The sequence below is a fragment of the Squalius cephalus genome (genome assembly GCF_949319135.1).
Source record: "Squalius cephalus genome assembly, chromosome: 25".
In the NCBI taxonomy this organism is placed as follows: domain Eukaryota; kingdom Metazoa; phylum Chordata; class Actinopteri; order Cypriniformes; family Leuciscidae; genus Squalius; species Squalius cephalus.
In genome coordinates this window covers 4199714-4222230 of record NC_137146.1, presented here as the reverse complement: position 1 = coordinate 4222230, position 22517 = coordinate 4199714, and the positions used below count along the sequence as shown (strand labels likewise).

Below are 22517 nucleotides of genomic sequence, written 5' to 3'. Positions count from 1 at the left end.
GAGTGCGAGTCTCAGCCCGAGGCTCGTTCATGATGCCTTTCTGTATTGTTTTGATTTGACAGCCTCATCTAAGCCTGTTATGCATTACAGATAACATCCATAGTAGATGAAACGCCGTTACTTGAATCCAGGAATCTCGCTGACTAAAAACAAAGCCTTACGCTTGAAGACACGGTGAAGTCCTCACTGAGGTAGGGGGTTGATGTTGATGTTTGTTGTAGGATAATTACGGATAGTATTCTTTTTCAACAAGCTAAAACTTGTTTCAAGGGTAAAAAGTGATGTTTCTGAAGAAGTTTCTTGTTTTACTCTGTTCCTCATTTGCACACACACTTGTAGACGCTACAAGAGGACAGAAACATTATCTCTGTTCCAAATCATAGTGGGCTGTCGATGTAGGCAGCATGTGCACAATATGTTGCCTTCTAAGATAACTTCTTTTTGCTAAATGTGAACGTAGCATTCTATGTCAGAGAAAGCAATCCCAGAATTCATTGCAACAAGCTCCAAAATGTGTGTGTATAATATATATATATATATATATACACACTACCGTAATATTTTCAGTCTCTTCTGCTCATCAGTGCTGCATTTATTTGATCAAAAACACAGTAAAAACTGTGAAATAACATTACAATTTAAAATACAGATTTTCTATGTGAATATATTTTAAAATATAATTTATTCCAGTGATCAAAGCTGAATTTTCAGCATCATTACTCCAGTCTTCAGTGTCACATGATCCTTCAGAAATCATTCTGATATGATGATTTGACATTTCTGATTATTATCAGTGTTGAATACAGTTGTGCTGCTTCATATTTTGGCAGGAACCATGATGCAGTTTTTAAGGATTGCTTGATGAATAGAAAGTTCAAAAGTGCAGCATTTATTTGAAATATAAATCTTTGAAATATTATAAATGCCTTTACTGTCATTTTTGATCATTTTCATGCATTCTTGCTGAAGAAGTCTAAATTTTAAACTCACTACTTAAAAATGAACTATTCTGCCTAATAATATTTGTATTTTTATGCTTATTAATTGTTTTATTAGCTTGGTAGATGCCTATGTTGGCAGTGAACAACAAGGGAGCTCACTAGGTTTTGGAACAGAGTACACACCTGACCTTTTATCTTGATTTTTGAAAATATTTCCAGTGATCACATAAACAAAAGCCAGCGAGTGAGCTAGAAGTTTACAAGACATATGTCTGTGCCACACAGTAATGAATACTTCAGTTATTGCTGTGCAGATTGCAGTTGTTATGGTAACTGCCATAACACGATTAAAGATGCTTTCAACATAGAAACGGATGTCACGACTCGCGACCACCGGTACCGTATGTCATGGGAAAATTCTGTCTGCCTACATTTTCAGTGAAAGAATAATGATGCTTAAGACTGGATATTTAGTTTTAAAATGGAAAAATACAACCTTGACTCATGACAAGACAAGATAAACACAGTCATTTATGACCCTTAACCCTAAGACAAAGCAAATAATGACACAATTCAGTAGTGCCAAGTTATCATTCGCTAAGCTGCTAAAAGATACTTAAGGGGAATTGATTAAATAGCTATAGGAAAGATTGCTGTGTTCTGAGTTGATTTCTTTTCATTTTCGAAAAGCCCGACCGTGTGTCTATTTAATGTTGTGGATTTTTATGCCATAGTCCTATATTTATATTTATTCCGAGTGGCTGTCGTTGTCGGATCGTGGCGTGTGTAAAGATGGTCTTAGACTGATGATTCAAACCTCTAGATGAAATGCATTTACATAGTCACACACAGAAACAGAAAGTGCTGGAAGATGCCAAGCAAAGAAAATGAACAATACGAAATGTTTAATTAATACATTCTTACTGGCTTTGCTGTGCTCAAAGGTCACGGTTATGTAACATAGTCCATGAATACTTTTGAGGGAACAAGTGAGTCATTTGAATATTTAGTCAGCATGAAACGGCACTCGCATTTTCTTGCCATACTGGGAGATATTTGCAAGTGAAAAGGATAAAGAGAGTACAGCAGAAAAGGATTTAATAAATTAAATAGTGTCAAGTTTGGTTTCAAGTTGACTTGAAATGTTCTGATCCAGCATGCAAGAGTCGCACCATAGTGAAATGTATAGAGTTCCTGTGATATCCACCTGGCTGGCACTTTTAGACAGGTGAAAAATGAAAAGCTGATGAATATTTATTAGACGCGCATATAAACAGTGAGAAAGAGAGAGAGAGAAATGTAATGAAAAAGCTAAGAGGTGTATTGGGATCTGTGATAGAAGAAAATAAGGCGAGAAATAGCTGATAAAATGATGGAAAATGGAGAGAAAACAGCGAACGATGGATGTATTATTTTTGAACACTCATCAAATGGATTCTGGAAGTGTGTGTGTGTGTGTGTGTGTGTGTGTGTTAAACATGCTTTAATGTGCTGTATGACCATTGTTGGTTTTCAGACTGTTAAAAGCACACAGTAGTCTGTGTGTGTCTTAGGTGAGTGTGGGAAACACTGACCATGGTCTAAAACAGTTGGGATGTGTTCAGAGTGGAATACTAGCATACTGAATGCATACTTTGCAGTTTATACAGTATCCTGCCTACTAATTTTAAAGAATATTATGTGGAACTATGCATTTTACACATTTTTTGTTTCGTACAGGGCCTAAAATGTAAAAATTGCCGTTGGCCGGTAGCATTTTTATGAATTCTAACAATGTAATACTGTGAGAACATGAACGTGAACAACGCTCGGGACAGCACTGCATCGTCACGAAGGTTTAAGCCTTGCCAATTTAAATATCCAAGTGCAAAAAGACGTGAAAGGGAACTCAATTCATCACTCAGAAAGCCGTGAATACTGAATTGAGCTCTCTTTAACTTCTTCTTGCGCTTGAACGGACAAATCCACACAAATTATGTCAAAATACCCGGCAAGTATCCCTGTATACAGTCGGTTAAGTGAACGTAAACAGCTGAGAAAGTAATCGCATGTGTATCAGTACCAGTATATTGGATCCGTGCATCCGCTCTTAAAGAGACAGCAGCCTAATATTCCTGTGACTGTCTGTGTTTTTAATGTTAATCAGACAACAAAAGACAAAGAACAATCACTCAGTGCTCTAGACTAAATCACTTTTGTAACTTTAATAAGGAATAATTATGGTAAAAAATATTTATGGCCAGTACATTTTCTCAAGTCTCCAGCCATTGGCAGGTGTGGCTAAGATTAGTTTTAGGCACTGGTTTCATACATACGGAGCCCATAAACGGACAAAAAAATATGAGATGGGAGAAAAAAATTATATTTCAAGGTTTTTGCATTCTCTCACATAACATTTGAGTTTTTGCGAGCGAACACAAAGTTACTTGGGAGAATGCAAAACTTTTAATTTCAGCTTTATTCATTCCAATTTTTTTTTTATAGCTTTAGTTAATACTGTTTCAGAATGTAAAGTCAAGCACATTGCATCATGGGATAGTTTTACATTTATACTGTTGTATATTGCACATTTTTGGCAAATGTTACAGAGAAGTCGTCCACATATGCCATTCACACTGCGGATTTGCATCCCGCATATAGTATGGGTAGTATAGTAGTATGCCACTCCGAACATACTCTCGGTGAAGAAGTGTGCTCAATCAATCCTCTTGAAACTGGGAACAAACCTATTTACCAAGGGCCTCCCCTTATTCCCGCCCACATTACTTCCCAGCCAATAGCTGCTCTCGCAGATCATGGTGTCCGGAGTTTGATTTCTCCATGATGTAGGTGTAGTTTTGCTTTGAGATCATCGCTGCGTCTGTGTTGCCGCCACAACTCTAGTCCTACTGAGAATCGTAGTCCATGTACAGACTTCAAAATGGTGCCAAAATACGAGAGATGACGACTCTTGCAGTGAAATATTCTGTTTACATAAAAAGAAGTTAAAAGTAAAAATATAACATAAGGCTACTAGTTTTCTCTTGATCAGATGAAGATAAAAAAAAAAGATGTAAATACTGATAGTTTCTATTAAATTCTTTATCATTTCATGATGTATTGTACTTATGAAATATTGGGACCTGAGGCAATTTGTTTTTTGTAGTTTTATTTTGTATGGTTTTGTGTTTGCTTTCATTTCTCAGCTGTATGAAATAAAGAACATACTGTGAGAGACGTCTGCGTGTGTTTGTGTGCCCACAGTAAGCCACTTTCCACCAATGAGGTATAAAGTACTTGAATATCCTCATGAACTGAACTTTTTTTCAGCAAATTGTCAGTGCAAGGATGTGCTCAACCGTCAGAAATGGTTTAGTCAACTCAGAAAATAAATCCATGTATAAAATATAATTAGTCTGTTTATTTTCTGTGTGCTTTGCCATTTTTGAAACCCTGTTATTAGTTTCTCATAAATGAAAGAAAATATTATTTTTAAATAAATGTATTTTTTTAATTGTTTTAAATTAATTTAATATTTAAATATTATATATATATATATATATATATATATATATATATATATATATATACTCACCTAAAGGATTATTAGGAACACCTGTTCAATTTCTCATTAATGCAATTATCTAATCAACCAATCACATGGCAGTTGCTTCAATGCATTTAGGGGTGTGGTCCTGGTCAAGACAATCTCCTGAACTCCAAACTGAATGTCAGAATGGGAAAGAAATGTGATTTAAGCAATTTTGAGCGTGGCATGGTTGTTGGTGCCAGACGGGCCGGTCTGAGTATTTCACAATCTGCTCAGTTACTGGGATTTTCACGCACAACCATTTCTAGGGTTTACAAAGAATGGTGTGAAAAGGGAAAAACATCCAGTATGCGGCAGTCCTGTGGGTGAAAATGCCTTGTTGATGCTAGAGGTCAGAGGAGAATGGGCCGACTGATTCAAGCTGATAGAAGAGCAACTTTGACTGAAATAACCACTCGTTACAACCGAGGTATGCAGCAAAGCATTTGTGAAGCCACAACACACACAACCCTGAGGCGGATGGGCTACAACAGCAGAAGACCCCACCGGGTACCACTCACCTCCACTACAAATAGGAAAAAGAGGCTACAATTTGCACGAGCTCACCAAAATTGGACAGTTGAAGACTGGAAAAATGTTGCCTGGTCTGATGAGTCTCGATTTCTGTTGAGACATTCAGATGGTAGAGTCAGAATTTGGCGTAAACAAAATGAGAACATGGATCCATCATGCCTTGTTACCACTGTGCAGGCTGGTGGTGGTGGTGTAATGGTGTGGGGGATGTTTTCTTGCCACACTTTAGGCCCCTTAGTGCCAATTGGGCATCGTTTAAATGCCACGGCCTACCTGAGCATTGTTGCTGACCATGTCCATCCGTTTATGACCACCATGTACCCATCCTCTGATGGCTACTTCCAGCAGGATAATGCACCATGTCACAAAGCTCAAATCATTTCAAATTGGTTTCTTGAACATGACAATGAGTTCACTGTACTAAAATGGCCCCCACAGTCACCAGATCTCAACACAATAGAGCATCTTTGGGATGTGGTGGAACGGGAGCTTCGTGCCCTGGATGTGCATCCCACAAATCTCCATCAACTGCAAGATGCTATCCTATCAATATGGGCCAACATTTCTAAAGAATGCTTTCAGCACCTTGTTGAATCAATGCCACGTAGAATTAAGGCAGTTCTGAAGGCGAAAGGGGGTCAAACACAGTATTAGTATGGTGTTCCTAATAATCCTTTAGGTGAGTGTATATATATAAACCCTGTTATTTCTCATAAATTAAAGAAAATATTATTTATAATATTGCTTTATTAAAACATCTATACATAAACAATTACAAATTCAGAAGAGCAATTGTGAAATGTTGCATTTCGTGATCTTGAAGTAGAGCCTCAAAAACACAGAGATACTTTTGCATAGGAATATATTGACAACGTCCTCTAACTAATATTACATGTACTATATTCTAGGAAAATTCAGAGAAGTGCACAGTTCTGAGTTTAAGTTTTCTTCTGTCTCTTTGATGGCTTTTCATCAGCAGTCTTCCTCTTCTCCGGCTTCTGATTGGTCACTGCGTGTGTTGCATCCATCAGACTGAACTCCTGTATTAATGAGGGCTGAATCTGATTGGCCACGGCCCATGCCCATAAACACTGCTCCACCCGGTGAGGAGTCCAGTCCTGCTGACCGTCCACTAGACCGGAAATAAATACTATAGTAAGATCCTAATAAAGAAATATTTAAGCTTAATGTGTGTATCTTACCTCTATTAAGCTGGGATGATTTATGCAGCATTTTCTGGAGGAAAAGTGCATAATGTTTGGCCGTGTACTCGACCGGTCTGAGCTCTGCGATGCTCTCCACGGCTTCATCAGCCATGAAGGCCACTTCACCTGGAGCGCCGGCCGCCAACACGGCTGATGGAGACAGTTTGCTGTGGTTTAAATGTGGTTTATTACAGTTATTGCATGACTGGATAGGTGTGTGTGTACCTGAGGCTGTTGCTGGCCCGACACCTTTGAGTTTGCACAGCTCTGTAATTGCCGCTTGGACATCGGGCAACAAACCGAATGCTTTGCTGGTGGAGCTTTGAACCGCCTCCTCGCTGTTCGAGCCAATGAGCTGCTGCAAACGTGGCCTGAACTTCCCTTTCTGAGAGGGAGCAGCCATCATCATCATCATCATCATCATCAAAGAGAGCCATGCATTTTGTGCATAATAGTCATATATGTGTCTGAACGGATATCATAAGAGTGATCGTCACTGCGTGCAACCAATTTCTGTGTTTCTCTCTAATTACACAGGGCATGAATCTGTTTCTATTGTGCTTACAGTCAGTTTCCACTCCATGATCTTGACGAGCTCAGCATGTGTGAGGGAATGCTGGGATCGAGCGGAGATCGCTGCGGGAAGCTCCTCCTGAAACCTGGGAAAAACAGACAATGTCACTAAGATTTCCTGCAATTGTATTATATTATGATGCAAATACAACAATGAACAAAAAATACACTGTAGGTGTGTATTTCTGAGAACTCAAGTCTATTTTTGTGGTTGTTTTTCGAGTGAAGCTGCATTTAAGGTGTCAAATGGCATGTTAGATAGTAATGATGAGCAGGCAAACATGAAGTAAAATGAACAAGATAAAATTAATACAAATATTTTAAAATGTATATAAGTTAACCATATTTTAATTACTATAATTTATCATTCACTTTAAATATATGTATTTTAGAAATGTATATGATTATTAATACAGAAATTAATATTCAATTCTATTCCGATGCATAAAAAGACATTTGAGGAACTGTATTGTTCATGTGAACATTTAAATGTTTTCCATATCAAATAGAGGCAATGCTAGTTGTCACATAATTGGCTAATTATGATGCGTTGGCACAAATTATGAATTAAAACCTATATAATTTAGAATTAACAGTATTTTATTTTATATAATTTATTATTATTTTACATGTATATATTTTAGACATTAATATTCGTAAATTATATGATTATTAATATAAATTTTCAATTCCATTCTGGTGCAAATACAATAATGAACATAAAAATACATTTTACGTCTGTGTTTGTAAGAACTCAAACCATTTGTCCAGTTGCAGGAGCTTTCCAGAAGCCTTGCCCTTTCCAGCAGATTTAGCTTGTATCACAGTCCAGTATTTCCCATAAACCCCTCTCCACACAGCTGGATCTTCACAGGTAAACAGTCTCGCATCCACAGGCATGACTGAGAGAGAAGAGAGAGATAATGCGCGCACACAGTTTATAACATTTACTGCAGATCTCAAACAAGCACGCCAAATAACAGCATATTATCATACCAGGATGTGTTATGATAAATATCCCTTTTAACGGCGTTTTTTAACAATTTTCAGTCCTCCAGCAGTGTGACAAACTCGAGCGGCGTGACTGAAGCAGCGCGCGCCTCGTGAGGGGAAGTGACGGCAGCGGCAAACGTAAACAATAATTCTACATCCGCTTCTCATGAACGGACACACTTGTTTTTAAAAGGGTAAGTTCTGTGCGGTTATTCCAGCAATATCCAAACTCATATTACAACTGAACATTCATGTCCGGAAACATGATAAGCTGAAGTATGGTGTCGAGCGGCAGGAGTTGTTGCTGCTGTACTGAGGTGTTTCTGGAGCAGTGTGACACTTCTGTTCACTGCCACGAGCTCTATAAGACAAACTTACTCATATTTACTACATATATTATTCCACTCACAAAAAGTACAGCTGTAATGTCATAGTATTGCAAGAAGAATTACATTTTTATATCCTCGAAGCACCAATCGGCCAGCATAAATGAATATGAATAGTTCAAATCCTTATAGAAAATCGCATTTAATTGACCTTTCTGTGCATTACAATAACACACAGAAAACACTGCGTTGATTTGCTTAATGATAATAAAAAATAAACCTACATTGCAGTCTAGAGAAATTGATCAGAATAACAGTAATAATATAAAAACCTATATTGCAGTGCAGTAAAATGGATAAGAATATCAATAATAATATATACATCTATATTGCAGTGCAGTAAAATGGATAAGAATATCAATAATAATATATAAATCTATATTGCAGTGCAGTAAAATGGATAAGAATCTCAATAATAATATATAAACCTATATTTCAGTGCAGTAAAATGGATAAGAATATCAATAATAATATATAAACCTGTATTGCAGTGCCGTAAAATGGATAAGAATAACAGTAATAATATATAAACCACATTGCTGTGCCGTAAAATGGATAAGAATATCAATAATAATATATAAACCTACATTGCATTGTAGTAAAATGGATAAGAAGAATAGTAATAATATATAAACCTACATTGCAGTGCCTTAAAATGGATAAGAATATCAATAATAATATATAAATCTATATTGCAGTGCCTTAAAATGGATAAGAATATCAATAATAATATATAAATCTATATTGCAGTGCAGTAAAATGGATAAGATTAACAGTAATAATATATAAACCTGAATTGCGGTGCAGTAAAATTGCAGGCAGACAGCAGCAGATATACAACATGCAATGAAAAATACAAATATGGTAATTATATAACCATAATATAATCTGAACAAGATATGTATTATTATTATTAAAAATAAATTGCATGCTTCAGATTATATCAATTGCATAAAATATAAAAAAAGGTTTTATAAAAACATCTCATTAAGTTTTACTGCTAATATGATTTGTAAAATTGCATTGTTTCATTAATATTGCTTCTCTGCTAGTGATATTGCTTCCTTGTTTCTGTTCTGCAGGTCAGTGTGTAATTCCATATGAAGATGTTAAACTCGTTGGTGTGGATGTGTGCGTGACGTCACGCACAGACGGTCACGAGAAGTGGTTTTGTTTTCGCCTTGAGCTGTGCGTGACGAACACAGATGGTGAGATAAAATACCTGTATATAGTCATGTTGCAATAACATTAATAATCCCTTAGATGTTTGTCATTTTACCACCACTAATCATTTCTAGAAATGTCTTTTTTGATCTGCTTATTCAGATATAATCTATAAAGAATAGTTTAATCATTCATGTATATTTGTGATTAAATAATAAACACATTGATGGAATGTGTTTGTTGTTTCTGGCCTCGTTTTCCCGAAGGTCTTAGCGTGGAGCGAATGAGAAAGTTGGAGGTTATTTGAAGTGTTTTTCTCAACACACAAAAGCGTAAGTGTGAACTGCTTATCTTATTCATGTATGCTTTGACATGTATTGCTAAATGAATAAGATCAGATAAATGCACGTCCACCATGAGATGTTGGAGTTGATGAATGTGCTGTCCACCTGCTGGCCAGAGAAGGATCTGCAGCAGCTTCATCTCTCGGTGTCTTTCAGCTTGAGATGGAGAAGATGAACAGGGTCAACGCCATCAGTGGCCGTACCATGTTTTGTCACCTGGATGCTCCTGCCAACGCCATCAGTGTGTGTCGGGATGCTACGCAGGTGAAAATCACACTATGTTCTTGCCACAAGCTCTAATATATATTTTTTGTGGTTGTTTACATGACTTTTTAAATGTAGCCCATTTCAAAATAGAAGAAATGGTACACCAAAAAAAGTTAGATATTGCTAGTAAATTTCACAAACAATTACAAAGAAAGTAACACTTATAATTAAATGTGAAATTTTGAAGTAGAAAGACTGAAATGGTATTTTCTTGTAAAACTTACTCCAGGCAGTTCACTTTTTATGAACTAATTATGAATAAGAAAAAAATGGGAACAAGATGAAATTATTATAATATTATAATATAATTTAACAATATTTTAATTTATTTAAACTTATTTTAGTGCTGTCACTAGATTTAATTTTTTTTTATTAATTGCACATTTTACTGTAATTAATCGTGATTGATTGCACCTAACATTGAAGTTAATATATTGTTATATTGTAATAATTTAACATTTAATCTCCAAATTAATGTGGAAGCAACATAAAGACAGTATGTTTTAAATATTTGATCTAACAGGTAGGAAATGTACAGAAAATGAATAAAGTTATCAAACCCTTAACAGTTTCCACTACATAATTATAAATTAAATATAGATTAATTTTATTAAAGCTACAAAAGTTATTCAGTCAAGAGCAGTGAATATTTTTCTCTTTTCATTTTGTTATTTGAACTAAAAATGAACAACACTTCTATAGCCTTTTATTAATCTTAGATAATGTTAATTTCAGCATTTACTAATACATTATTAAAATCAAAAGTTGTATCTGTAAATGTTATTTAATGGACTTGAACTAACAATGAACAACACTTCTATAGCATTTATTAATCTTAGTTAATGTGAATTTCAGCATTTACTAATACAGTATTAAAATCAAAAGTTGTATCTGTAAATGTTATTTAATAGACTTGAACTAACAATGAACGTTATGTTAATAAAGATTATTGTATTGCTTATTGTTAGTTAATGCATTAATTAATGTTACGTAATTAGATTTGTACTTGTAATTTATATTGTTATTAATATGTAAATTAATATTCAATCTGTCAATCAATAATAAATTGTCAGTAATAAATATTCATATATTTAAAATTCTATTTTTGGGTAATGTCATTAGATACAGTGAACTTGTGATTGATCACATGTTTCAGGTGGTGGTTGCCGGGCGGAATATTTTCAAGATATACGGTCTGGAGGAAGATGGTTTCGTGGAGCGTCTGAACCTGCGCGTGGGACGCAAACCCTCGCTGAACTTCAGCTGCGCAGACGTCATGTGGCATCAGATGGAGGAGAACCTGCTGGCCACCGCCGCCACCAATGGAGCCGTGGTGACGTGGAACCTGGCGCGCCCGTGCCGTAACAAACAGGAGCAACTGTTCACAGAACACAAGCGCACGGTCAACAAGGTCTGCTTTCACCCTACTGAGGTCAACATGCTGCTGTCCGGCTCTCAGGACGGGTTCATGAAGTGTTTTGACCTGCGAAAGAAGGAGAGCGTCAGCACGTTTTCTGGTACGCACAAACACAAGTCGAAGCATTTACTGCTTAGGCAATGCTAAAAAGTATCATTTAAAAGTAATAATTCACTCTACGAAGCCATCTGAGCAACTATTTTCAGTGCATTTTAATATGAGAAGCAAATCTGCAGCTTCTTAGACACTAAACAGATTTTGATTGGACGCTACAGAGATATGGAAGCTGTGCACAATGTGAACATCGTTCTGTGTTCCTGCAGGTCAGTCTGAGAGCGTGAGGGATGTGCAGTTCAGTATGAAGGATTATTTCACGTTCGCGGCTTCGTTCGAGAATGGAAACGTGCAGCTGTGGGACATCCGCAGACCCGACCGTTACGAGAGGATGTTCACCGCTCACACCGGCCCCGTCTTCTGCTGTGACTGGCACCCTGAGGACAGGTGTGTGTGCTTGACTTAAGGTCAACCTGTAGTCAACGATTTTATGCCTTAAAACTCATCTTTGATCACCAAAATTACATATTTAAACGTTTTTTTCTTGAAAAAAAAATGTCTTCATGCCTTAAAATAGCTTGAATGTAGCTCTACACCCTTGCCGGCACTATGAATATGCAAATGAGCCCCGCCTCCACTCACTCACAGCAGCTCAGAGATCCACTCGTTGACGATCACACGTTGATCTGATTGGTTACAAGGTAGTTTGTGAGGTCAGAAACACCAGCGATTTCAAACCACGTTTTTGAGACTAAAAAGATTAAAAAGATTGTTTTGTCTAATTTCAATTGGTAAAAGGTTACACATTAACTTTCTCACTCTTTTTGGATCAGTTGTGTGTATATATATATATATAAGTCCCATCTGTCTCTTGTAGGGGTTGGCTCGCAACAGGCGGACGTGACAAGATGGTGAAAGTCTGGGACATGTCGACCAATCGCGTGAAGGAGATCTACTGCGTTCAGACCATTGCGTCGGTGGCCAGGGTGAAGTGGCGTCCGGAGCGGCGCTTTCACTTAGCCACCTGCTCCATGATGGTGGACCACAACATCTACGTGTGGGACGTCCGTCGGCCATTCATCCCCTTCGCCACGTTCGAGGAGCACAAAGACGTGACTACGGGAATCGTGTGGCGGCACCAGCATGACCCCTACTTCCTTCTGTCGGGGTCCAAGGACAGCACGCTGTACCAGCACATGTTTAAAGACGCCAGCAGGCCCGTCGACCGCGCCAACCCTGAAGGACTCTGTTTCGGGTTGTTCGGCGACCTGGCGTTTGCTGCTAAAGAGAGTCTGATGACTGGTGAGTGACCCTTGTGACTCAGTTAAAGGTGCTGTATGTAACTTTTCCTCTCTACTAAAGCATACAAATATAAGCGTTTGCATATATTGAGGAAACATGCTAAGTTCACATACTCGTTTCTCTGAAAAACACTTCTACAGCAAGTTATTTTTATACTGCACATTGCCAATTTTCATTGTCCATTGCGCTCGTTCCTTTTGCGTGTGCTCAAACTGGCAACCCTTATGAGCACCAATTTGTCCAGTCTGAGGAGCAGGTGACGGGAGAAACGACGATCTCCGATATTTTGAATTGGACTGCAGTACCTATTTCGACCACTAGTTGTCATTCTTACAGACTGCACCTTTAAATTGTTTATCGACATTGATTTCTTATTAGAACATTGCCTTTCTTCATAGCTCCCCCTTCTGTAGGGGATGTGGGGCGTAAAACCTACCCAGGAGGCGATCGGCGGTACCCCATCTTCTTCTTCAAGAAGCCCGATGTGACGGAGCAGTTTGCGCAGGTGTCCAGCGCGCTCAGTGTGTTTGAGAGTGAAGCGGGCAGCAGCATCGGCATGGACTGGTTTATTAACACTGCACAGAGTTACCTACTTAGTGGAAAACCCTTCGCCGAACTCTGTGAGCACAACGCTCAAGTCGCCAAGAGACTCAACAGACTGCAGGTACACACAGATTTATTGTTGTTGTATTGTTTAAACTTGTTTTGACTGCTGAAGCCATTTTGGTAACGCTTTATTTTACAGTGTCCTTGTTACATATGTTACATGTACTTACCATAGTAATAACAGTAAATGATGCATAATTACATGCAACTAACCCTCAACCAAACCCTAACCCTATAGTAAGTACATGTACTTACATGTGTAATTACACTGTAACAATGACACCTTAAAATAAAGTGTAACCGCCATTTGTCTTGAAATATTAACTTAAAGTCCCCCCTGAGATTTCACGTTGATATTGTTATAATTTAACAACACGTTCACATGTTCAAGGTTCTCTAGTGATGGTTTTCTTTTCTTTATAAACTTTATTTAGTTTTCTGATAAGGCATACACTGTCATGGTTCTGTCACTCCTGCTTTTGTTACTAGTTCTGTGTGGTGACAGAACTATGACATTTCCTGTCTGTCTTGTGTTTTGTTAGTTTGTGCTGGACACACACCAAAAGATAATCGGGCTGATTTTGGGCCGATTTCCCCCCTTCCGACAATCCTAGCAATGTCCCGATTATCTTGATGGTTCAACAGATTATCTTATCAGATTTTCTCTTGGTGTGAGGTGTGTTAAGAGTGTCCGAACCTGCTCGGACGAACGTCAGATCGCAAATCGTAAATATTCAACATGTTTAATATTTACGATCAGAAATCCTGATGTGTGGGGGGGGGAACCCCGAGGACAAACGTGCGCACGTTCTGGAGATTATCACGTGAAACAAAACAATATCCAATCAGAAAGCGAAATGATGGAAGACACGCGTCATTCTCACACACACACACTCTCGCAGGAAGCTGAGTGTTAAGATTTAGTATTCATAAGTGTAAATTTGGAGGAAACAAGCCTTTGTTTTTCATTTTAAGAGCAGAAATTTTACAATACCTAAACACAATATTGGGTTTGAAAAATAAGAAAGCTGCAAAGTGCGTTTCAATCCGTAAACATTTTCAAATTTTTGTTTAACTTTTAAGTTTGTCACTGATTATGTATATGTCTTTTTATGTTTGTTTATCGGCTTACTCTTTGTACCCCCCTGACTGTAATTGTAATTCTTAAAATCAATTAAAAAAAAAAAAAAGAAGAAGCTGAGTGTTAAGGGTTCAGTGAGGTTCTATAGAGGGATTAAATAACTTTTTCTAAAGAGACAATAAATCCAATAAAGAATAAATAAAGACAATAAAGAATGAATATATTTCTGTATAAGAGGTTATATAATGATGGGTACAATGTTTTTTTTTTCACGTGAATTTTCTGTGAAAATCTTTCCAAACACTTGCAATTTCTTCCTGCATATCGTCCGCCATGCTTATTCTGAAGTCTCGCGATATTTTGCGAGATTTCCTGTGTTCACAGTCGAGACTCTGGTTGAAGATGTGTGTGGTGTGCTGTCTTTGTCACATCATGGCACACCACACACTATAGGAGCAAAACGCTTAAATCTAGGATTTTTTGTCCCCATGTTTGTGGTCTATCACATTTTGAAAATCTTATAAGATGTAAAAAATCTTTTGGTGTGTACCCAGCATTGGTTTCATGTGAGCACATGGCTCCTGATTATTCCTGTGCCATGTGCTTTCTGTCTAATTGTTAGCTCCTCCCTTCTCGTTATTTGTTTAGTAATTAACATTCCTCACCTGTTGTCTCGTTACCCTTGTGTGTGTTTCCTTTATAGCCTCCTTTGTGTTTTCAGTCTGGTGCTGGTTCGTTTGTCTAAGTTCCTGTTTCTTGTTCCTAGTGTTTTTGCCTTGTTAGTATTTGTTCTGTTTTTTTCCCCCACATGGGAGTTTTGTTTATACTTTGTATTTTGTTTGGTTGGTTAATTAAAATCTTACTTTTGTTTTCCTGCAATTGAGTCCTCTACATTCTAACATATCAAAAGTGGCAATAAAATAATGTAAAAATTGTCAAAGAAAAATATCCCTGATACGTAAAATTCTGAAAGGTCCCAAAAGATCTCAGGTTTTTTACATCAAGAAGACATAAACAAAAAAACAGATGAACTAAATAAAAAATAAATAAATAGACATTTTAAAAAGTTACAAAATCTTATACAGTGCATAAGAGTATATTCTCTAGTGGTTTAATACAGGCTTCCATATTTTCCTGAATAAATCAAACTTGTCATTGCTGATAAATTGTATAATGTATAATGTTCACCAGCTCTGATGTTTCTGATGTCACATGACATGCAGATAAACAAATAAAACATTTCATATCAGTGTATCATTTTGATTTAAAGTTTTGTTATTGTAGTGATCATTTTTTATTTTTAAAAGTAAAATGAAGCAAATATTTAAAAATTAAAATATTTATATATTTTATATATTTTTTGTCAATTTTAATTATTAGACAAATTGTTAGACCTCATAAACCATTTTAGAGGACTTTTAATGAGTTTTGATTTGTGTTTGTGTGCTATACAGGAATCGACCACATGGACGATGCTGCGAATTATGTTTTCCGAGCCGGCTAATCCGTCCTTGTCAACCAATCACAATCTGAATAAGTCAGGAAACCTTCCGCTCGTCAACAGGTACTGATATTACCCTGTGATTTTGGATTTCTGAATCCTCTTATATACTGTTCATGGTTGCTCAGTTGTGTCTTTTCCCTGCATCCTGCACTGTAGCTTCAGTATGAAGGAGATGAGCGCTGCTCTCAATGAGAGAAACAAGGAAAACAGACAAGACAACATACACAGCTTGGAGACCAACCTCAACAACAATGATGGTGAGACAGACGTATAACATGCAGGGAAGCATCTGCATCCTGATGAGAAACCAGGATGGAAATGCCACTTGTTTGTTGATTTTTTTACCAAGTTATACTCAGTTAGATTGTGTTTACAGTGCAAACCTCGTGCTTGCTCTCAAAACTTTTGTGTTTCCCCAAGAAACTTTGCTTTTGTTTACAAAATGTTGTGATTCCCAGAGAAACTTTGCTTTGGCTTCCAAAACCTTTCCTCAGAAACTTTTGCGTTTGTTTGCACAACCCTTGCATTTCCCTGAGAAACCTTGTTCTTTCTCGTAAAACCTTTGCCTTTTACCAAAATACTTTGTGTTCGCTTGCACTAAAAGAAACTTTGCACTTTCTCGCAATGAACTCAAAAGTTTTGTGAGTGAGTGCAAAGTTTTGAGTGAATGCGAAAGAGAACGCAAAAGCATTGAATTTTTTCTATTTTTGAAATTCATTTTTCCATCACCATGTCCTTTTAGAATAAAAAAAAGTCAATTGATTAAATCTTAAAACTCCATGGGCATTTTTATGATGAATATACTCATGTTGTTCCAAACCTACATCATGATTGTCATTGAGAAATGTCTTAAAGGAACACACTGACTTTTTGGGACTTTATCTTATTCACCGTATCCCCCAGAGTTAGATAAGTCCATACACACCCTTCTCATCTCCGAGCCGTAACTCTGTCTGACGCACCCACCGCTAGCCTAGCTTAGCACAAAGACTGGAGGTAAACGGCTCCAGCTAGCATACTGCTCCCAATAAGTGACAAAATAACGCCAACATTTTCCTATTTACATGTTGTGATTTGTATAGTCACAGCGTGTACGAATAACAAGGTCACATGAGACACAGCCATCTTCTAACCGTATACATACTGGGAACTATATTCTCAGAAGGCGAAGCGCTGCTACTTCTGCGGAGTGATTAGCGCAACATCTGAAAAGCACCGTCACCGTCAACAAAACCAACGAGACTAGCTAGCTAGTAGCTAGTAGCGAGCAAATCACCCCGCCCAAGTAGCAGCGCTTCGGCTTCTGAGAATATAGTTCCCAGTATGTATACGGTTAGAAGATGGCTGTGTCTCATGTGACCTTGTTATTCGTACACGCTGTGACTTTACAAATCACAACATGTAAATAGGAAAATGTTGGCGTTATTTTGTCACTTATTGGGATTAGTATGCTAGCTGGAGCCGTTTACCTCCAGTCTTTGTGCTAAGCTAGGCTAGCGGTGGGTGCGTCAGACAGAGTTACGGCACGGAGATGAGAAGGGTGTGTATGGACTTATCTAACTCTGGGGGATACGCTGAATAAGCTAAAGTCCCAAAAAGTCAGCGTGTTCCTTTAAATTTCAGTCTGTTCTTCTAGAATAGCAATTACTATATGATTTCATTGTATAGAAAATAATAACTTTGACATTCTTCTAAACTTGTTCCACAGAAGAATAACCTGTATATGATGACAGAATTGTCTTTTTTTTTTTTTTGGTGAAGTAACCCTTTAAACACCCCAGGGATAATGGTTTTGCTCAGATTTTGATTCTTGTAATTATGCTTCACAGTCTCTTCAGCTGCCAGAAAAACCTTACAAACACTAAAGCTGTAGATAAAGATCTGTGTGTGTGTGCGCAGAGAACGAGGAGACGGAGGGCAGCGAGGGTCAGCAGGATTATCTGTTTGGAGATGCTGAACTTGATGATGATGATCTCTACAGCATGGAGCACGATAACCAGGCAGGTCAGTCAACACCCCAACACATCTCACAGATCCGTGATATACAAAGAGAAAAAACAAGATTTGGGTCTCTCCAGCCGAGGAGCCCGAGTACCTGCTCCCTCAGGAGGCGTTCCCGTTACGCCACGAGATCATGGACCATCCCTCGGCCCCGGAGCCGGTGCAGGAGAAGCCCGAGTCGCCCCACGTGAGCGGCAGCGAGGCCGAGAGCATGTGCCTGACTCCCATGGAGTCCATCAGTCTCATTTCTGTCTCGCAGCTGCTTTTCTCGCCCCACCTGCCGCCCAAGTTCTTCTGCCCCATTGTGAAGGAGATGCTGTGTTACTACGCCGAGCAGGGCGATGTGCAGATGGCCGTGTCTGTGCTGATCGTGCTGGGAGATCGCATCCGTAAGGAGATCGACGAGCTCACGCAGGTGAGGAAGAGCATGTTTAAAGGGATAGTTCACTTTGAAATTCAATTTTGGTATGTTTTAGCTTACCTCAAGGGCATCCAAGATGTAGGTGTCTTTTTTTCCGCAGTAGTTTCAATTTTTTAGGTCAAACCGTTCTTGTCTGTCAGTCATATAATGCAGGTCTATGGTCACTGTCTCAAAGAGCATGCACAGAGTCCAAATTAAAACAATTCCCCATCGTCCAAATTAAACAATTCCCCATCGTAAGTACACATTGATGGCCTAAGACACGAAACGAGCGGTTTGTGTGAGAAAACGAACAGTGTTTATATCGTTTTTACCTCTTATCCACAGCCACGTCAAAGTGATCTGTATGCGGACTGGTGCATAGACATATATACACTAGATGTCGCATTAAAGTCATTCGTTCCAATGAACTGCCGTAGCCAAGGCGACATCTAGTGTATATATATATCTATGCACCAGTCTGCGTACACGTCACACACCAGGATGCGCTCGCGCCCTCAGATCACTTGGACGTAGCTGTGAATTTCAAAGTGAACTATCCCTTTAAGAACTGTCAAAATGTATTTCTATAACACATTTAAAAGCAACAGAGTTGCACCAAAGTGCTGTACAATAAAACATTGAGCATATAAAATGAAAGCATAAAAAGAAACCGTACAAGCATACAAAAAATAAGCATTTTTTAAAAAAAACTTGAAGAAACTGTAGATTTCTTCATTGCATGTCTCTCTGAAATGCTTAATTCTGATTGGTCAGTCGTGACATTCCGAGGTCAGTTATTCCCTAATAATAATCCTCGTCAATAGCTGTATAATCACTGCTCAGTATTTGAGGCCGCCGCTTCTTCCATGTCTTTCGTGTCATACCGTATGAGTTTTTCCATTCCGCTGCGCTACTTTTCCATTGTTTTTCTATGCAAACACACTAAACGGGCATGTTTAACCATTGAGCACACTTCACGTGTTTTCAGTTTAACTTCCCTGCAACTTATGCAACTGCAAAAGGGTTCAGCGGAAAATAAATGTTGGAATACTTCAGTACACTTACGGTGTTTGTCTTGTTGCTAAAATGATTTTTGTACACAATAATGGATTGTAAGATAAACAGGAACATTTTTTTTCTTCTCAAACCAATATTTCATGTCCCCGTCATTATTAATGTGATGGAAATACGACGGTACGTTATCTCTTAAAGGACAAGTTCGGTATTTTACACTTAAAGCCCTGTTTACAGATTGTTTCTGATGAAATAGAACGGTTAAGATTAAAATTTGGACACATGCTGCTGTCCCGAGAATTTTAGGTTTCTTTCGCTTCCCCCCCCCCCCACCAGTAGACTGGGTGTATAGGTGCACTGGAACATTCCTTCCTAAAATGCATTAAACTTTCGTTTACAAAGACGTGAAACTCACCGAGTGGTCAGGGGTGTTCACTGATATGCTCATACAAAAATCGCTGCAAAAGATGCTTTCCAACAGGTTTTATCGTAGTTTTTGTCCAACTCCATTGACTTGTATTGAAAGAGCTGTGTGAGGTACGGTATTACTCCGCCGCTTCTTCTTCTGCTTCTTCTGTGTATTCAGTGAAATGCCAGCGGTTTGCTTGCAATCGGCAAATGTGCATTGTCGCCACCAACTGGGCTGGAGTGTCTATTATTCAAGCTCTCAACGGAAGAATCTACGGGTGTGAGACGTTTGGAAAAATAGATCCACAGTTTTACAACGAATGGTAAAACACTTGTTGGAAAGCATATTTTGCAGCGATTTTTGTGTGAGCATATCAGTGAACACCCCTGACCACTCGGTGAGTTTCACGTCTTTGTAAACGAAAGTTTAATGTGTTTTAGGAAGGAATGTTCCAGTGCACCTAGACAACCATTGTGGGGGTGGGGGGGGGGGGGGGGGGGAGCGAAATAAACCTAAAATTCTCGGGACAGCAGCATGTCCAAATTTTAATCTTAACCGTTCTATTTCATCAGATACGATCTGTAAACAGGGCTTTAAGTGTAAAATACCGAACTTGTCCTTTAAAGTCAGCATAAAACGGAAGTTGCGATAGTCTTTTCTTCCCTGTTGTGACGTATCTGCGAGTGAAACTGCTTCTCGAACAAGGAAAAAAGTAGGGCGGGCTTGATTTTGTCCATTGGTCGATCTCCTGTGAGTATCAGGTTGTCCCGCCCTCGAGCTGCTTTTAATCTTTGATTTAAGATTACATTAATTTAAAAACAATAATGATGCACTCAATGATGCAATAGTGCAATATTCCATTTGAAAAAGTTCGAATTGTCCATTTTGATTCATGGTAACATGATCTCTCACGCGTGTGATGGTTTACTCAGTGTGTTTGTGTGTGTGTTTCAGGAACACTGGTACATGTCCTACATCGATCTACTCCAGCGGTTCGAGCTGTGGAACGTCAGCAACGAGGTGATCAAACTGAGCACGTGCGGCGCCATCATGTGTCTCAATCAAACGTCCACCACTTTACACATCAACTGCAGCAACTGCAAGCGACCAATGAGCAACAAGGGCTGGATTTGTGACAGGTACGACCTCCAAGCTCGGGCTTTCATCTGGTCTTTCTCCTTGTCCAGTTCAAAATCATTTAGTTGAAGTTCATTCGTTTATCTAATTTAACGTTAATCGTTTAACATCAGAGCTCATACGGTTATTAGTGTTTAAAGGTGCCTTTGTTTTCTTTGGCCTTTCAATATTTATGGAAATTGTTATATTGTGTTATGTATATATTGTTTTTTGTACAGTTGTACAGTAAATATTATTTTTGTTGTATTGTTAACTAAAACTTAAACCATAAAAATCATATTCATTACTTGAAATAAATAAACATTAACTATACATATTTTTCTTTAAAAAATTAAAAATTATCAAATACACAACAAAATTACTAAAACCTTTACCAAAATTAAAATGAAAACAGAAAATATTAAAATAAAATTTAATTCAAAATATTAACAAAAACTATAATAGTATATCAATATATCGATATTCGCACTTTGGGTTTTTAGTGTAGTTTAAAAAGTAAAAAAAGTGCTTTATAAATAAATAAAATTAATATTTTAAATTGTTATTATACATTTAATTTGTAAATATATATTATTACAAATATATTTATTATTATTATTTATTTATGATTATATCATTTACTACTTCAATTATATTTACTTTATTTAAAAAACTATCATTTGGGAAAATGGCAACAACAAAAAATGCCTTTTTTTTTGTGTGTAAAATTTCCAAATTATATTTTAATGTATAATAAAAAAAAAAAAAATGGAATAAAATTAAATAATAAATGATATAATAGTAAATAAGTATAATAAATACATTTATGATAATGTAAAATTATTATGTAAATTTTAATTTAAAATGAAATGCATTCATTTTATTTATTTACTAAGTGGACCCAAAGGGTGTGGGTGTGTGTGTGTGTATATATCTATCTATCTATCTATCTATCTATCTATCTATCTATCTATCTATCTATATATATATATATAATATAATATAATATTATGTTGTGTATTGTAACCCTCCATAGGTGCCACCAGTGTGCGAGTGTGTGTGCGGTTTGCCATCACGTGGTCAAAGGCTTGTTTGTGTGGTGTCAAGGCTGCAGTCACGGAGGACACCTGGAACATGTGATGGAGTGGCTGAAACAGTCGAAACACTGTCCGGCCGGCTGTGGACACCTGTGTGAATACACCTGACACCACACACACCTGACGTCACACACTGGACACTAAACACAGGACCAATCAGGCTGCTACTCATAACTAATGATCTGATGATAATCAAACACATATAAGGGAATCTGTTCACTCGAATGTGTGCTAAAACAATCAGTAAGCTTTAGTTTTTGGAGATTTTGTTTTATAAATACAATCTAATGTATGTAATTGAATTACACTCAAGATGCAGTTGGCTTTGGGAATATGATTCATTCACATTGAAAATACTCTGGAAAACTGTGTAAATGAACAACACATGAAATAAACAATAAAGCCAGTCTTTACTAGTCATCTGTGCCATTCTGTGAACATGAGGACTTTAAAAGTGACTTTCTTTGGCAGAATTTGATCTGAATGTTTGCTGATTATATAAAACATATATTTATATATTTTTTGCAGATGCCATTTG

General features: G+C 37.5%; 2 protein-coding genes across 2 annotated transcripts; one reads left to right on the top strand and one right to left on the bottom strand.

Moving 5' to 3' along the window:
- Window positions 1-5778: 5778 nt before the first annotated feature.
- Window positions 5779-7942, bottom strand: LOC307153413 (uncharacterized protein). The gene is made up of 6 exons (XM_079862845.1): window positions 7818-7942; window positions 7582-7723; window positions 6814-6907; window positions 6474-6633; window positions 6246-6398; window positions 5779-6175 (listed from the first exon to the last, which is right to left on the bottom strand). Exons 2-6 carry the CDS (start codon window positions 7719-7721, stop codon window positions 5982-5984), a joined length of 741 nt encoding a protein of 246 aa, XP_079718971.1. The 5' UTR covers window positions 7722-7723; window positions 7818-7942; the 3' UTR covers window positions 5779-5981.
- On the top strand, window positions 7932-22398 carry wdr24 (WD repeat domain 24). The gene is made up of 14 exons (XM_079862837.1): window positions 7932-8008; window positions 9283-9408; window positions 9631-9696; window positions 9865-9972; window positions 11132-11492; window positions 11716-11893; window positions 12324-12748; window positions 13147-13412; window positions 15890-15999; window positions 16096-16196; window positions 17839-17943; window positions 18018-18355; window positions 20721-20905; window positions 21919-22398. Exons 4-14 carry the CDS (start codon window positions 9871-9873, stop codon window positions 22085-22087), a joined length of 2340 nt encoding a protein of 779 aa, XP_079718963.1. The 5' UTR covers window positions 7932-8008; window positions 9283-9408; window positions 9631-9696; window positions 9865-9870; the 3' UTR covers window positions 22088-22398.
- The last annotated feature ends 119 nt before the right edge of the window (window positions 22399-22517 follow it).

Coding starts and splice junctions, on each gene's coding strand:
- wdr24 (XM_079862837.1), top strand. CDS start 9,871: ATGGAGAAGATGAACAGGGTCAACGCCATCAGTGGCCGTACCATGTTT. Junction 16,197..17,838: donor CAACCTCAACAACAATGATG/GTGAGACAGACG, acceptor GTGTGTGCGCAG/AGAACGAGGAGACGGAGGGC. Junction 18,356..20,720: donor AGATCGACGAGCTCACGCAG/GTGAGGAAGAGC, acceptor TGTGTGTTTCAG/GAACACTGGTACATGTCCTA.
- LOC307153413 (XM_079862845.1), bottom strand. CDS start 7,721: ATGCCTGTGGATGCGAGACTGTTTACCTGTGAAGATCCAGCTGTGTGG. Junction 6,634..6,813: donor TCATGGAGTGGAAACTGACT/GTAAGCACAATA, acceptor GCTCCCTCTCAG/AAAGGGAAGTTCAGGCCACG. Junction 6,176..6,245: donor ATCATCCCAGCTTAATAGAG/GTAAGATACACA, acceptor TTTCCGGTCTAG/TGGACGGTCAGCAGGACTGG.